This window comes from Ascochyta rabiei, chromosome 18 (genome assembly GCF_004011695.2).
Source record: "Ascochyta rabiei chromosome 18, complete sequence".
Classification (NCBI taxonomy): Eukaryota; Fungi; Ascomycota; class Dothideomycetes; order Pleosporales; family Didymellaceae; genus Ascochyta; species Ascochyta rabiei.
This window is the reverse complement of record NC_082422.1, coordinates 934,343-947,811: the sequence shown is the minus strand read 5'-3', so window position 1 is coordinate 947,811 and position 13,469 is coordinate 934,343. Positions and strand designations below refer to the sequence as shown.

The following is a 13,469-nucleotide window of genomic DNA, read 5'->3' as shown; positions in this document are numbered from 1 at the left end:
GAAGACATGGAAGGATGGTGGGCCGCAAGTGATGCGTCCCGCCAAGGAGAGACGGCCAGCCCTGATTGGTATTAGAAGTGTGAGAGTTTTGAGCTGCTGTCCCAGAGTGTCGGGTTGCTGTTCATCCAGCTGGGGAACATGCGCCCTCAACCTTGGATGGAGAAGATCCCGACAAAGCGCTGGACTATTGCTGAGCGCGCTGTACGATGGGACATTGCTGGCAGCGGCGCTTTTAAGCCGGCGGTTTGTGAAGCTGCTGCACGGCGTGGACGCTATGTTGTACGACCTGAATGTGGATAGCCGTGAGACCCACCTTTTTCACGAGGAGCTTAGGCGCCCGGGCTGACGGGCGGTAGGACGAGGGTCCGAGATGATGGGTACCGTCAGCCATGTCCTATGCGAAGGCCATTGAGGGTCGGGGATCTCTCCATCTTAGCTTGTTTACGTGCACATACGCCAGCCGAGTCAAGGCTGGCTATGTGGCTTGCGAGGCTGATATCTGCTAGCCTATTCAAGATGACGTTTCCATCACGAACTCTCCAGTACGTTGAAGTTGAAGCTAAGCCTGTGGAGCCTCTGATTGTTGTCTATCTTAGTGACCTAACCAGTCGTGACTGCCACATCTGCTTGCCTCGTTGCTCCTTCCTCGACATGGGGGGGCCGGGGCGTCGGTGCGGCTTTCGTACACTTGCCTCCCCCCCAAACCATGTTTCCTTCACTTTCGCATGGAGCAACTCCTCCTGCTTCCACTCTGTGTCAATCACTGTGAAATCTGCCATCTTACCCAGCTCCAAGCTCCCTACCCTCTTCTCTGCGAAGCAAGAATATGCGGCACCACTGGTGGCAGCACTGACAGCCTGCGCCAGCTCCAGTCTAAAGTTGCCGTTCACTGGCGCATCACCTGCGTCAGGCTGCCTGGCCGATTTGCGCGTTGTCGCAACGTACAGGTTGGGTAGAGGTGCGTAGGGTGCAGTAGGCGAGTCCGAACCTATCGCTAACGCAGCACCATGGTCCGCAAACTCCGAGTACGCAAATGCACGCTTCACGCGCTCCGGCCCAAGCAGCTTCGGCCATGCACGCAGAATGGCCGGATCCGAGTGAACGGGTTGGATGCTCGCTGTGATGCCTAGCTTTCCAAGTCTCTTCGCATCCTCTGGGGCTGTGAGCTCCAGATGTTCGATGCGATGTCGTTGTCCAGGCTTGCCATGCTTCTCTAGTACGTTGACGGCGTTGTGTACGGCTTGGTCACCAATGGCGTGCAGAGCACATTGCAGACCTGCATCGGCTGCCCGTTTTACCACAGGGTCCAGCATCTCTGGCGTCCAAATCGGACCTTCGAAGTGGCCATTAGACGTGTATGGCTTCGCTAGAGCCGCTGTACAAGCATCGATGACGCCGTCGCAGATGATCTTGATCCCCACAACTCTCAAATCTGGACTTGTGTCGTTGTTGAACTGGCGGTTTAGCTCAATCGCACGCTCAACTTGCCGCAAGCGATCTTCTTTACTGTCACCAGGCAGTATGCACCAGTGAGCGGCAATTCGAAGTGGCAAAGAGCCACCTTTGGTTTTCTGTAGCTCCAAAACTGCTGCCCACGCATTCTCGTCCATCGCCATGTCAATGCAGCTGGTGCATCCTACGGCATGGTATGCATCAATCGCCGCCTGTAGCGCCGCAGTCTTATCCTCCATTGGTAAAATTTCAGCCAGATACGGCCATACAATCAGCAACACACACGCCTCAGACAACAAGCCCAACGCAACGCCGTTCTCATCCCGCTCTATGATTCCACCAGCCGGGGTCTCCATCTCTTGTATGCCCATCTCTTTCAAAGCGGCACTGTTACACCAGACGGAGTGTATGTCTTTGGAGTCGATATAAATAGGTCGTGGATCCAGATCATCAAGCAAGCTCGCCTTTGCTTCCCCGTTGGTCATGCTGTGCATCCATCCCATGCACAAAATCCTCTCTTTATGCGGGTTCTCTTTGGCATACTTTGAGATCCTTGATCGAATCTCTTCTAGATCTTTCGATCCATCTAGATTCACCTTATGGAGAGACTGCCCTAGCATCAGCAGATGCATATGTGCATCGATGAAGCTTGGAAGAACGTGTCGTCCTTGTAGGTCTTTGATCTCGATATCTGACTCCTGCCGTCGCAGAGCTTCTATCTCTGGCGCATCATTAGGTCCAATGAACGCAATCTTGCCATCGCGTACAACCATGCTCGACAGCCATTGAGCATCAGCAGCGATCTTGCCATCACTGAAAATACGGCCATTGGTGAAGATTCTGGTGTCGTTTTGGGCGTTCATAGTTGTGGCTCGGCTCATGGTGACTTGAACGAGGGGGATCTCGTGTTTAATCAAGTAACATCTGGTTCCGGTATCGGAGTTCCGAAGTATTACCGACCGCCGACGATACCCGCACCAAGCAAGTCCATATTGAAGTTGTAGAAGCTCGTATTTGGCGGCATCTGAAATCGTGAGGACGTTCATGTAGGACGACATGAGACACACTGTTTGAGAAGCTACCCCACTTTAGGTTATGTCAGCTCAACCAGTCATATGGCTTAGCGCTTATCACCAGACATCACACTCACTACTCAACCAACAAAGCTCGTCTTGGACGAACGAGTACCAGATTTGTAGCTTGACCAAGGACTGCGGACTTCGACCACTACGAAATGGCATCACCCTTGGTTGCAGCACCCAGCTCTCACGCCTCGACAACGTACAAAGAAGCGCGAGAGGGCGCTGCTGCCTATCTACAATCCCGACTTGCATCAATAGCTTCCATAACAGATGAAGAATTCACAGTACCAGCCATTGACATATCGCCTTCATTTTCGGCTTCACTGGCTGAGCGACAGAGTGTAGCAAACCAGATCCGGAAGGCATGCACAACTTCTGGTTTCTTCTACATCACCAACCACGGCGTGCCTAAATCTGCACGGGATGGCATCTTGCATCAAGCTAAGCGTTTCATGCATGAATTGAGTATTGAGCAGAAAGAGAAGCTGCATACAAAAAGAAGCAAGCTAGGACTTGGCTGGGAGCCAAGCGAGTATACATCGATTGCTGGCGATCTGGAAACAAAAGAAGTCTTCAACTTTTCGTATGAAGCAGGCATGGATAGAACTGGGGGCGATGGCAAGTACACCAATCTGGATGGGACTCCAGGAAACGGTAATCTGTGGCCCAAGGAAGATGAACTGCCAGGCTTCTATGCGGCTGTCAAAGAATACTATAGTGCAGTGAGTCGTACGATGGATCACCGCAATGGCAGCAAGCGACTGACATTGCCATAGGTCCTCGAGCTTGCACGTCACCTCTTTCGCCTATTCGCACTGTCCCTAAATTTGGAAGAAACATATTTCGACCCAATGACCACACATCCCGGCGGCATAGCTCGCCTCTTGTATTATCCCCCACCCAGGAGTCCTCTATTGTCATGTTCGCCAGCGTCTTCAGAGGAGCAAATTGGTCTCGGCGCGCACTCTGACTACGAGTGCTTCACACTCCTCCTTCCCTCCTCCGTTCCCGGCCTGGAGATCCTCAAGCCTTCTGGACACTGGCATATCGCGTCTCCGCCGCCTGACTCTCTTATCTTGAACGTTGCAGACTTCCTGATGCGCTGGACGAACGGGCTGTACAAGAGTACCGTGCATAGGGTCGTGAATCGAAGCACAGAAGCGCGGTATAGTGTTCCGTTTTTCTTCAGTGTGAACTACGACACACTTGTTGAGACTTTGCCGACTTGTCTCTCTGAAGGAGAAGAAAGCAAATGGAAGCCTATTAGGGCGGGCGAGTACATCTTGGAGAGACTGAACGCTACGACGAAGGATGGAATTGGTTTTTTCGAAAACGAGAACGTGGCTGGAAAGACTCCTAGATCCGAGAGCTAGGCCTTGTAATCCAGGCGTGAAGGTATTTACAAGCATCATAGTAAGACTAGTCTGCCTCGTCATTCCTTTCGTGCTGATCGCAAAGAGGGAAGACGTGATCGGCCGCACAAGTAGCGTCGGTGTTAACACGCCCGCAACTCTTCATGCTCCACAATTGCTTCCATACTTCCCCCTACCTATATAAAAACAAATAGCTTGCCCGCAGACTTGGCCGGACTATCACCAACACTCCTGTGTAGTACACAAAGTTACAAGTAAGAAATACAGATATGGAGCAGGCTAGGGAAGTCGCAACCTGCACACGGTGCCGCCAATCTAAACGCAAATGCGACAAAGCCAGACCGAATTGCACACGCTGTAAGCGTGCAGCGGCTAAATGTACGTATGATGAAGACCAAAAAAACAATCCATCTTTAAATGGTAGCGACTCGACAACTCTGGACGATACCCTAGTAACAACACCTGCCACATCCACCGTCCAGGGTCGACTCAAGAAACGCGATCGAACATGCTTGTCATGTACTCGTTGTCATCGCTTGAAGGTCAAGTGCGACTAAAAACAGCCTTGTAGCCGATGCTGTCGCTTTGGAGTGGATGCAACATGCATGTACACACATAGACCTCAGCCACCTCAACAGCCACTCGGGCAAACGACGGAGCGACCACACCCGGAAGTACCTTTTGCGTCGACTGGGAGGATCCTGAGTGGGTAGTAGCGACATGGTACCTGCGTAAGAGAGGATCGACTCATTATAGAGCCATCTTAGACCGAGTATGTCGACTTGTCCAACCCATGCAGTTTTAGTGTCCTAATTGACACTACGTAGATGGTATCACTGGGTACTCTCCGATCGACCCCGTTCGCGGTCGCTGTCAAGAACCACATTGACGGGGATTGCTCCAGCGACTTCGCGTTACCTGGTAATTACCCCTTTGGCAGTCCTGGATCGGCGCGCTATGCGTCAGGATATCAAGTGCAGGAACTTCTACAGCGCTTCCCTGCAGATGTACCATCCTTGGTTGCTAGGTATTTTCAATATTTCCACCCTTCGTTGCCCTTGTTCGACGAGTCCAATTTCCACGTTAGATTGGCAGACTTCTGGAGACAGCCAGAGAACGCAGACCCGAGTTGGCTTGCGCAATGTCTTGCGGTTCTCAGCCTCGGAGCATACGCAGTAGGACATAGGGCACACACTGCGGATAGTAGTAACGCAACTGCGGCGGAATTTTTGTACCCAAGCGAAGCTTGTCTGGCAAAGACGACGTACATGTCTCGCCCAATAACTACCGCTATAAGCACACTACGTCTAATGGTAGTGGCCAAGCAAGCAACCACCGCAACTTTTTGGACACTCGATACATGTTGAAACGTGATGGGTATAATTGTACGGCTATCTATGATGATAGTCCTGCATAAAGAATAGATGCCAGGTTACAGCGACCTTGCCATCGCTCGCGAAAGAGCCCTTCGCTGTCATCTTTGGACCATGATCGTTTACCTCGATACGCAAATGTCTCTTCGTACTGGGCAACAGAGCATGCTCTCACGAGATACTGTGGATCTGCCAACTGATCACATCAATATTGGTGACTGTTGGGATACCCTCAGACCGCGTTCGATGCCTGTCATCTGTCATTTCCTATCACGGATCAACGCACACGATGGCGAGATCTTTTTGTACGAGGAGGTGCTCAATTACGACCACTTACTCACGCACTTCAGGCTTGAAGCCGCCGTTTTTTCTCGGACGACGTCACCCGCCTAACCCTCGACATTCTTTCGGCGTGCACTTCTTGCCGTTCATTGTCAATACGCGCTACGTCCCAGTGCGTCTACCCTTTACCCAATGTCATACGACTCGACCTTCGAAACAATCTGGCGCTTCTGAACCACTATCATCGACTGTCCTCCATCTCGCTACACACACATCTGCTGGCTCAACCGTATATGCTAGGCTTCCTGGCTGTTGCTTTCACCAATTGCCCGCTATTATTGTCTCCAGAAACATCGCCTTCGTGTTCAATGATAAACGAAGACACCGACCTAACGTATCGACAATCAATGTTAAACGCTCTTATGTATTTTATGAATATTCTTGCCGAAGAGAAGAGGGACATTTTGTGCTTTCAGACTGGCTTCAAGCAACTCAAGTTACTGTACGAGCTCACTTCCAAAGAGTGACTTCCTATATTGCTCGCCACAGAATGCCCATAGAAACGGTATACAAAAGGTGTCGACTTCTTGACTTGCATTGAGTCAACTGTTCGTACTTGTGATGTCAAGCCACTGACATGGTCTTGAGTTACTCTTGTCGGTTTGCTACCATTGTCAGCGGAGGTGATCGCGGCGCCTGTGACATTCTATGTCACAGAGCCTCGCTTCAACGACCTGAACCCGCCTCGTCCTGCCAAAACACACTACAACGACGAAACAGCTCGTACTGCTGCATTCGCCATGCACTTCGGGCTAACAGCACTAGAACTGTCGAGAACATGAAGCACGGAGCTGTGCGGCGTGCTTGCAGCTTATCGCGGCTTAGATGTTCAAGCATGTCTTGGGAGGCAGCCTGAGCCGCAGAGTCGCCTTGTCTATGTTTCAGTACGCGACTAACGTCATGACTGCAACACATCATAACCGTTGCGGTGCGCCGGTCGTCGAGGTTTTCAATTGCAACGCCATCACTTCGTCAAGCAACTCATTGCTCATCGCTCATCGCAACGGTCGTATACCCTATTCAAGCCGATTCAGCAAAACCAGCATGTTGACCAATCGTCGCTCGACCATGCCAGTCAAACATAGTCGAATGCCGAGCTGGCATGCCGGCTCCAAGATTGTTGAGTCAACACAACTCGATCAGACCCATTCAATATATACTACTGGCAACATTCTGCGCAGCCTAACACCCTCAATCCTAGTTTCTACAACGCCTTTTCTTCCCGGCTACACTACAACTCAAGTCATCGGCGCTATACACGGAACCGTTTCTCTTACACACAAGGCCCCAAAGTCCTTCCTCAAATCATTATCAAGCAGCATCACAGGCTCGTGGGGTGAGGCAAAGCCTCTGACATGAGTCCTGTATCAAGCAAGAGATCAAGCCATCGGAAGAATGACAAGAGATGCTATTGAGAAAGGAGCGAACGCTGTCGTTGGGCTGCAAATCAGGGAGAGCGAGGTTATGGGATGTATAGTCGTTAGCGTGAGTGCAACGGCATGCTTGGTGGAGAAAGAGAAGGTTGGTCCGAAAAGAGATAGCGCACAGGAAAGTCCTTTTGGATGAGTGTCGGCGGATCCGAGATTCTTGTTTGGAAAGTGAACTCAGGACTAGACGTGGAAGGCCGAGTGGTACCTTCTCTGGAATGACTTCGTTGGAGGCATACGACTTTCAACTCAGTTACCCAAAATACTGAACACAGAGTACTGGAAGGCTGATACAGAGATCCACCTTGGAATGGCGTTTGGTTGTGTGGTTGTGTGGTTATCGTACCTGACTTCTCTTGGAGCTGCTGGACAGCCGTCGGGACCGCAATGGTGACACATAGACCACCAGTGAATAATGTGTTCATACACCTAAGTCGGCCTGGCCTGGTGAGCGTGAGAATCCGCAATGACACATGTTTGAAATTGCATGCACGTTTTCCGTTTGCGAGGCTCGTGTTCATTCGCCACCTGACGCCAGGCAAATTTTGACTCTGGCCTTCGACCTAGACGGTCCGCAAAGGCGATGGAGACGGTTGTGTAACCGGAAGAATTGTGGGGAAGCTCATCAGGAACGCTTGCTCCGTAACCTAAAGAGGAAGGGAGTACAAGAACGACGCTGAGCAGGACAACAAATGCGCACCAACGACTTGCCACCCCACTTTTGACCTTTCCTCTTCGAGCCACGGAACAGTATGTTGGCGTTCAGGTACAGCCGAGTGAAGACCAACGCTCTTTAGAAATGATCGTACACTACGGCTCCATTATAGGTTTGCCGTTAGCTCGTCCCGCTCGCCCGGTCAAATAAAGCTATATGAAGTAGAGAGACCGTCGTTCTACAGTTCCTACGAGCAACGCACCATCATGCTCCTCAAATCTCTCAGTCTGCTCCTCGCAGCAGTAGGCACTACACAAGCTCTCACCTCCAACCTCACTCAGATTTTCAATTTTGGTCCAAATCCGCGGAACGTCACCGGATATATCTACGTCCCAGCAAATCTCCCCAAGAATGCTCCCATTCTTGTAGCACCCCACTGGTGCCACGGCACAGCTCTCGATGTCTTCAACTACCGTTCTTGGGCTTCTGCCGGCGACACATACGGATTCATCTCCATCTATCCCGATACCCCCAACGCCGCGGACCAATGCTGGGACGTCTCGAGCAAGCAATCACTCACGCACAATGGCGGCGGCGATGCACTCGGCATTGTTTCGATGGTACGCTGGGCAATCAAGAAGTACGACGCAGATGCCTCCCGCGTATTCGTTACGGGCACAAGCTCTGGTGCCATGATGACAAACGTGCTGCTCGGTAGCTACCCCGACGTGTTCGCAGCCGGCAGTGCATGGGCAGGCGTCGCTTTCGGGTGTTTCGCCGGCGATGGTTATGATGTTTGGAGCGACGCGTGTGCGACAGGCAAGATCATCAAGACTGGTCCTGAGTGGGCGAAGATCGTCAAGAGTGCGTATCCAGGCTACAAGGGGTTCAGGCCAAAGATGCAGGTATTCCATGGGTTGAACGACACGGTTCTGTATCCGCAGAATGTAAAGGAGGAGATCAAGCAGTGGACCAGTGTGTTTGGAATCAGTGATAAGCCTACGGACGTAACACCAAACACTCCTTTGACGGGCTGGACGAGGTATACGTATGGTAAGACTGGCAAATTTGAGGCTTACACTGCGGAGGGTGTGGATCACAACATTCCCAACCAGGACGATTTAGTGCTCAACTACTTCGACCTCAAGTGCAAAGACAAGAAGTGCTACTCGAGGAAGAGCGGTTGAAGGCTAATGTGGTGTATTCCATGGAGACGTCACACAAATGAACTCAAGTTCTTCTACAAAAACTATTGTCTTTTCTGAAATAGCAAGCTACTTCAGTGATGGTGATGTCCCTCATGGTCCTCCTCATCCGTCCTTGCCCATTCGGCCCAATATTCTTCGTTCCACATCTCGCTCAGTTTTTCTTCCTTGGCGTCCTCACCCATCTTACCGTCAAACATGACCTTCTCCCACTTCCTCATCTCCGCTCTACTCAACAGACACGTATCCAGCATCTTGGTCAACCCATTGACATCAAGCTTCTCCCCAATGAACACCAGTTCCTGTCTCCGATCACCCCACTCGCCTTCAAAATCTTTCCGGATAGCGGCAACGGTGTCAGCATCGGCGCCCCAGTCCTCTTCAGGCACACAGCAGAACCATGGCATCTCGGAGCCGAGGGTCAGCATCGCACCGGCGGTTGACCAGGAGCCCATTTGAAAGGGGCGTGTAGCGAGCCAGAAGATACCTTTGCTGCGGTGCAAGCCAGCAAAGTAAGGTGAGGCCTTCTTGTTCGCTAGAATCTCCTTATCAGACATTGGTGGTTTGTCGTCGCCATCATCGGTCACCTTGTCCGAGTCGGAGCCTGCTGAAGCAGTGTTCTCATCGGAGACGGAGTCAGCATTGCTCGCGCTGTCTTCGGAAGCATCATCCTCCTCTTCCTCCTCGTCTTCATCATCTTCAGGCTCTTCTTGAAGCAGGATGAATTTTCCTTCGATTAGCCGATAAAGTTTAAGTGGGTCAAACGGACGGCGAGCACGGTATACAAAGCTACCGATGCCGTACTCAAGGGTTTCTGGCTTGGGCGCTACGCGTTTCCTACCTTGGACATCCATAACGGTCATCTCGTGCAGACTTCTGAGCCAGCCTGGACTGGCGACTGCCTCGCCGAAGTTGAAGACACCAGTGTTCAACATCTCTCTGACATCAACTCTAGAGAACTTGGACTCGATAATCTTTGCTGTAGGGTTCAGTGTCCTAACGTAGGCTTTGACTCTGCCTAATGTCTGCTTGTCCACAGCATCGACCTTGTTGACGATGATCACATTGGCGAACTCAATCTGATCGGCGAAAAGATCAGAGATAGTACGCTGGTCTTCTTCGGGTACCTCCTCTCTACCAAAGCGGTCTTGTAAGAACTCGGCGGTGTCGAACTCGGAGAAGAAGCGGAAGGCGTCAACGACAGTGACCATGGTATCGACGCTAGCAATGGACTTTAGGCCACCAAGCTTCGCACTGCATTTCTGTCAGCGTAAGCGGTTTTAGATTAGGGTATCAAGCAGTGCTTACACTTTTGCGAAAATCTCCTTCTCTTCTGTCTCCATGCCTTCAGCATCGATCATCGCTTCGGTAAGCTCCGCAGTGAACGTTTCCGCAACCTGTTGAGGCTCGCTAATTCCAGAGCTCTCTATAACTACGTGATCAAAGCCGTCATCGCTCCACGCTAATCGAGCCAGCTCCGTCAGGAGGTCGGAACGAAGCGTACAGCAGATGCATCCGTTCTGCATCTGAACCACCTTCTCTTTTACATGAATCTCTCCATTGTCTTTCTTGCCGCGCGAGTCTGCTGATCTTGTAACGAGGTTGGCGTCTATGTTCACAGAAGCCATGTCGTTCACTATCACAGCGATGCGAAGTCCATGGTCTGGTGACTGGAGAATATGGCGGAGTAGGGTTGTCTTTCCACTTCCCTGGTATACGTCAGGCACTGAAATATATCAAGACAGGTTCTACCTACCAAGAATCCCGAGAGTACTGTCACAGGGAGTGGTCCTTTTTTGGATTTCTTCTCTTGAGGATTTGCCTTTGAGGCACCAGTCTTTCTTCGCTTTGAGAATGCCATGTGGTTTGCGGGGAGCAAGAAAGTGCTCTTAGAGTAACAAGAAAGACAAAGAATCGTCTTTCTGTAAACTGTAGCACCTTGCTGTCTTTTATATTTTCGACCTTATCGTTGTGTGCTCGTCCAATTGAGCACCTAGCTGTCCGCGTCACGCATCAGCACGAACCGACGGCACATTACTGGCTGAAAGCTCGGTCTACACAGTCAAAAGAGTCTAAAGAATGTTTGCAAATATCTCAAAAAGAGTAAAGTAGGATACAAAAGCACCCTTCCAGAATGTTTAACATGGGGTAGTTGTGAACTAAGGACGGAAGTGCAGCAGGGGTAAGACAAAGAGTACCAGCAGCTGCGCCAAGATCAAAAAGAGAGACAACAGCTTGCGAAGTCTCTAAAAGAGTCGTCACTGAAGTTTTGTCATTGACACAGGCTGCTATCGATCAACCGATGGGCCAGAGACGGTTCTTGAAAAACAAGCGTTCAGACACAACCTTGGTTAAGAGTGAATGCCGATATATAACATAATGAAGGTGCGAGATGTAAGAGCAGTAATCTCAAGATGGATTGCTTCGCCGCGTTTGTGCAGTCTGGTGCGTGCATGCGATGCTTTGAAAGAGCGCAAAATCGCTGTGCAGGCAATTGTACGATAAGAGTATGCACTTCGACTTGAAGTAACGTCCTTTGCTGCGGTAGCTACTAGATCGCCATTCGCTCCTGCCGAAAGGTACAATCGACATCTGAGGTCAAAGGTGAAGGGCAAGGAGTCGCGATGGTGTTCAAACGCTTCGCTAGCGCCAGTGACGTCACCATCCTGCACCCTTCACCCTGTGTTCGGTCATCATGTTTGTTCCTGTCCTGTCTTCAAGCTACATCTCACTTGCTTCTCAGATCTGTGCTCGACGCAATGGTTGCCAGTATTGCCGTATGGTGATTGATATCCAGACAATGTTTGTGGCCTCTAGATGCTCAGAGCACGGCGTTTCGGGCATGTCGTAGGTGCCGACATATCGTTGAGCTTGACACCAAACTTCATTCATGTATGCAATCCTGAGGTTACAGCCAAGGCCCCAGTATCAGCTCTCAATCTTCCTTGTACTTCACTTCATACATGCACCCTGCAGCACGATATCCGGCTCAAGGCATAACTTGGCCCAGTGGACTACAGCTCTGGTCCCTTTGCTACGGCATTCTGTACAAGGGGGGTGCCTGAACGGGGCAGAAATACGAGCTGCTTGCACTGAGTATCTAGTGATTTTTACAAGAAGAAAAACCCGACTGTGGCAAATCGTATTTCTACTCCGTTCAGGCACCCCCTTGTACCAGTTCGGCCCCATAGCCCTCACCGCCAGCAAGACAGATCAGACCAAAGATCTTCAAATACACCCATGTGATCGCTGGTGATCTACGCAAGGCCGCGTGAATCTCTCGGCAAGCCAAGCAGCCAAGTCCGTAGACATCGCAACAACAAAATTACATCCTATTCGTACAAATCTAAAAGGCCTCAATGCTGAGAAGCTTACTGTACGTATCCTATTTCACACTCACGATTGCAGTCAGGGCTCCAAGTGGAACCGTAAGCCTCACCGAAACAGTCAGCGGAGCCTCAGACGAAAATGTGTTTGATGCGCGCCGAGCACTCGGCCACTCTCAGCGCGTCATTGCGAGGCGAAGCACCGGCCGGTCGTGGAAGTTCCCGGACGGCACTCCTTAGGGGTTCTTGGTGTTTTAGTTATCTTTCTTCGGTAGTGGGAGATGATTGGCTCTTTGTGGTTACAGCATCGCTATTGTGGGCTCGTGGACCACGGATCGCCAATGTCACACGGAGCTCAAGCCTGGCTATATATTGAAAGAGCATGCGTTGTTTCCAATGTACCAACAACATTCACCACCAACTTTTTCCCACCTCCACAGCAATAATCAGTACCTTGAGTCAATAACCTCTATTGAACTACCATCCTTCTGCAAACCAAGATGCGCGTCACTATCCTCATTATATCGTTCATTGCAGGCTTTGCAGCCGCTTTACCAGATCCCACTCCTCAGGGCTACACAGGGCCATGTTCTAAAGATAATTGCGGTGTCAAGGGGCTCAAGTGCCCGAGCTTGTGCGTCGCCTGGCCGTCCACAGATCCAGCGTTGAGGAAGGGTTGCACATGTAGCAGTGGGTGAATGACAATTCAGAGTTTATACTAAGTAAGCGTTATTAAGAGCGGAAAAGATTAGGTGTTGACAGATGTCTAGGGAGTTACGAGAACAGTACTTATGATATCGGTATGCAATGGCGTCCGCATGGGGATTTGGGGAAGATGTCATAACGCAATTTGTTCTATCTTTCATTGTAACAGTCGGAACCCTGAAAAATAATGTTGCTATTCTTCGGATTTGCTCTCATTGCCCTCTCCAGATTTGCCGTCATCGTGTTGAGGGGGGTTCTTACATCCTGGCGTACCGCAGTAGCACCGCTGATCACGAGTCGTGAACCGCTCATCTCCATAGTTTATGGCTATTGGTTCGTTGGGTGAGATGGTTCGAATTGTGCATACAGCAAGAATACGATTATGTGTGCCGACTCGTGCCTGGATTACAGCAGCGTTTGATTCACACGAATGAGCCATAAGCCGAAACATGGACCCTTTCTTAGTCGCGTCAATCCAACACTTTGTCTGTGGAAGTTGTGGCTGACTCGAGCTTTCCTGGAGTTTACC

The 13,469-nt window shown here is 50.7% G+C and overlaps 5 protein-coding genes across 5 annotated transcripts, besides 1 other annotated feature; 2 read left to right on the top strand and 3 right to left on the bottom strand.

Moving 5' to 3' along the window:
• Positions 1-587: 587 nt before the first annotated feature.
• EKO05_0010121 (uncharacterized protein) lies at positions 588-2,333 on the bottom strand (the record flags this gene model as incomplete). The annotated part of the gene is made up of 1 exon (XM_038947010.1): positions 588-2,333. The coding sequence occupies one exon, from the start codon at positions 2,331-2,333 to the stop codon at positions 588-590; it is 1,746 nt and encodes a 581-aa protein (XP_038794666.1).
• Positions 2,334-2,686: 353 nt separating this feature from the next.
• Positions 2,687-3,907, top strand: EKO05_0010120 (uncharacterized protein; the record flags this gene model as incomplete). Its single annotated transcript, XM_038942806.1, has 2 exons — positions 2,687-3,256; positions 3,311-3,907. 2 exons carry the CDS (start codon positions 2,687-2,689, stop codon positions 3,905-3,907), a joined length of 1,167 nt encoding a protein of 388 aa, XP_038794665.1.
• A 3,195-nt stretch (positions 3,908-7,102) lies between these two features.
• On the bottom strand, positions 7,103-7,570 carry EKO05_0010119 (uncharacterized protein; the record flags this gene model as incomplete). Its single annotated transcript, XM_059637695.1, has 1 exon — positions 7,103-7,570. The coding sequence occupies one exon, from the start codon at positions 7,568-7,570 to the stop codon at positions 7,103-7,105; it is 468 nt and encodes a 155-aa protein (XP_059493678.1).
• A 400-nt stretch (positions 7,571-7,970) lies between these two features.
• EKO05_0010118 (Acetylxylan esterase) lies at positions 7,971-8,891 on the top strand (the record flags this gene model as incomplete). Its single annotated transcript, XM_038947009.1, has 1 exon — positions 7,971-8,891. The coding sequence occupies one exon, from the start codon at positions 7,971-7,973 to the stop codon at positions 8,889-8,891; it is 921 nt and encodes a 306-aa protein (XP_038794664.1).
• A 92-nt stretch (positions 8,892-8,983) lies between these two features.
• Positions 8,984-10,770, bottom strand: EKO05_0010117 (uncharacterized protein; the record flags this gene model as incomplete). The annotated part of the gene is made up of 3 exons (XM_038942911.1): positions 8,984-10,163; positions 10,218-10,618; positions 10,666-10,770. 3 exons carry the CDS (start codon positions 10,768-10,770, stop codon positions 8,984-8,986), a joined length of 1,686 nt encoding a protein of 561 aa, XP_038794663.1.
• Positions 9,574-9,611: a tandem repeat.
• Positions 10,771-13,469: the final 2,699 nt, after the last annotated feature.